This window comes from Penaeus monodon, chromosome 21 (assembly GCF_015228065.2).
Source record: "Penaeus monodon isolate SGIC_2016 chromosome 21, NSTDA_Pmon_1, whole genome shotgun sequence".
Classification (NCBI taxonomy): domain Eukaryota; kingdom Metazoa; phylum Arthropoda; class Malacostraca; order Decapoda; family Penaeidae; genus Penaeus; species Penaeus monodon.
This window is the reverse complement of record NC_051406.1, coordinates 26,879,629-26,881,466: the sequence shown is the minus strand read 5'-3', so window position 1 is coordinate 26,881,466 and position 1,838 is coordinate 26,879,629. Positions and strand designations below refer to the sequence as shown.

The following is a 1,838-nucleotide window of genomic DNA, read 5'->3' as shown; positions in this document are numbered from 1 at the left end:
GCACCTGTTCCAGCAACTGTGCAAGCTCTACGTTGTTGTATTCCCGCGCTCTGTCTTCAGCTCGCCTCCCTCGCTTGTCCCGAATGCTTGGATCACACCCGTACTTGATCAGGAGGCAGGCGATGGCTACCCATGCCCCTGCAACGTTGTGCATTCGTCTCTTTCTGCCCAGAAATGCCTCTAAACTCCCTCGAGGATGTTGGGCGAGAACGTGAAGAGCGGTTTGGCCTGCGGGGGAGAAGGAGCCAGGGACTGAAGGGCGCTCCTGCTTCACCTGGCGGAGGGGCGTGGGAGCTCCTCTTCAGGGAGTCCGACAAAATCCCCAATGGGCGTTATCACTTTGGAATATTGATAGTAACTGTTCATGAAAAACACTAAATATGTGTTACTGCTTTTATGAAAACTGAGAAAACAATTATTTGACGGGGATCTAGTACTACTAATTGTAACATGTGGAGTTTCAAAATATTCATTAGAGATCAATTAAATGCCTGAATAACTCGAAAATCAAATATCTAAATACTTCAATATCCGTGTCTTTGTTCCTAATCAGTGTCTGTGTTTCAAGAGCCTTCGCGCCGCAGGCCGGAAACGCACCCAAGTGATCGACTGCGTTCGGGAATGGCCTGTGCTGCTCCACGTATTTCTTTATGTCTCTCAGCTCCCACACGGGACTGTCGTCAGCGAACCTCATGCTGGCGGCGTAATGCAGGACGGACCAGCCGTGGCAGTCCTTCACGGTGGCTGGGAGGCCGAAGGTGGCCATGGCCTCGTGGACTCCGCCTTCGTCAGTGTACATGCCCCATTCCGCTGCTTCGAACAAAGCTTCGGTTCTTTTCGTCCAGGTCTGCGAGTGAATTAGTCATCTCGTATGCAACATATAAGTTACACAGTGGTTATTTATAGTTTAGATGTTTCGAGCTTAGTAGAAATTCGCCTGAAATTGTTCTTGTTTCCTTTGTCTTTAATAGGCTTGCGCATAAATCACGCCATGGGATTCGCAAACACATAGGGACATATCCTATAATTTACAGACAGTGATTGACATTAATATATTATAAATATCATTATGACATGCAGTAGCTAAAAAAAATACCCATGGTGTGTATCGAGCTTACACAATATGTATACATTATAAACACAAGACTCAACAACTTACTAAGCTCTTTGGCAAACTTATAATACATATTTAGTTTAAGGTGCTGTTAAATCCCATCAGTTAGTAACGTTGTATCACTGTGTAAAAAAATGTGGGAAAGATAAAGTGAACTTGATGTCATGACTTGCATTCTCCTGGAACTCAGTCTTACCGTCATCATCTTTCTGGCCGAAAAGGTAACTGCTGCTCGGAAGAGGGGCTCGGGGATCCTTAGCCGAGGTGGTTCCTTTACATAAAACGATTTTGCTGGTCGACGTATTTCTTCATATATAGACTTTATTTTGGATCTTAAGAAGTTCTTGATGCGGTTCAAGTCATTGGTGAAGACGATTTCCCAAAAAGGCGATTCCATCTGCAATGTAATTACTACTTTAGAAGTCTTTTAAAAGTCGACTAAATATAATTATGGCATGTATGCCTTTTCCTATTTCAGTTTCCGAATATTTTATATGCTATGTTTAAAAATGCATGCATGGGATTACCTCTTTGAGGATGTAAAGACATGTTAGAATGAACACGCTTATAACGTTGAAAACATGGAAAATGCCTGGAAGAAGCCATTGATTTTTTTCTTCTGTAAGTAATAAAATTCAAAGAAACACAAAATATTAGTTAACGGTGAATAAATCAAACGCGGTTATAAACGAACTTACTAAATTTGTTTATATGCTTCCCACCC

General features: G+C 42.5%; 1 protein-coding gene across 1 annotated transcript in view; it reads right to left on the bottom strand.

The window, feature by feature from the left end:
* Positions 1–4: 4 nt before the first annotated feature.
* The window catches only part of LOC119586395, a gene marked incomplete at both ends in the record, with an annotated part of 2,158 nt that continues 324 nt past the window's right edge, over positions 5–1,838 (bottom strand). The window contains 4 exon segments of the mRNA XM_037935116.1: positions 5–228; positions 598–847; positions 1,311–1,511; positions 1,642–1,838. Coding sequence (XP_037791044.1) covers positions 5–228; positions 598–847; positions 1,311–1,511 — 675 coding nt within the window.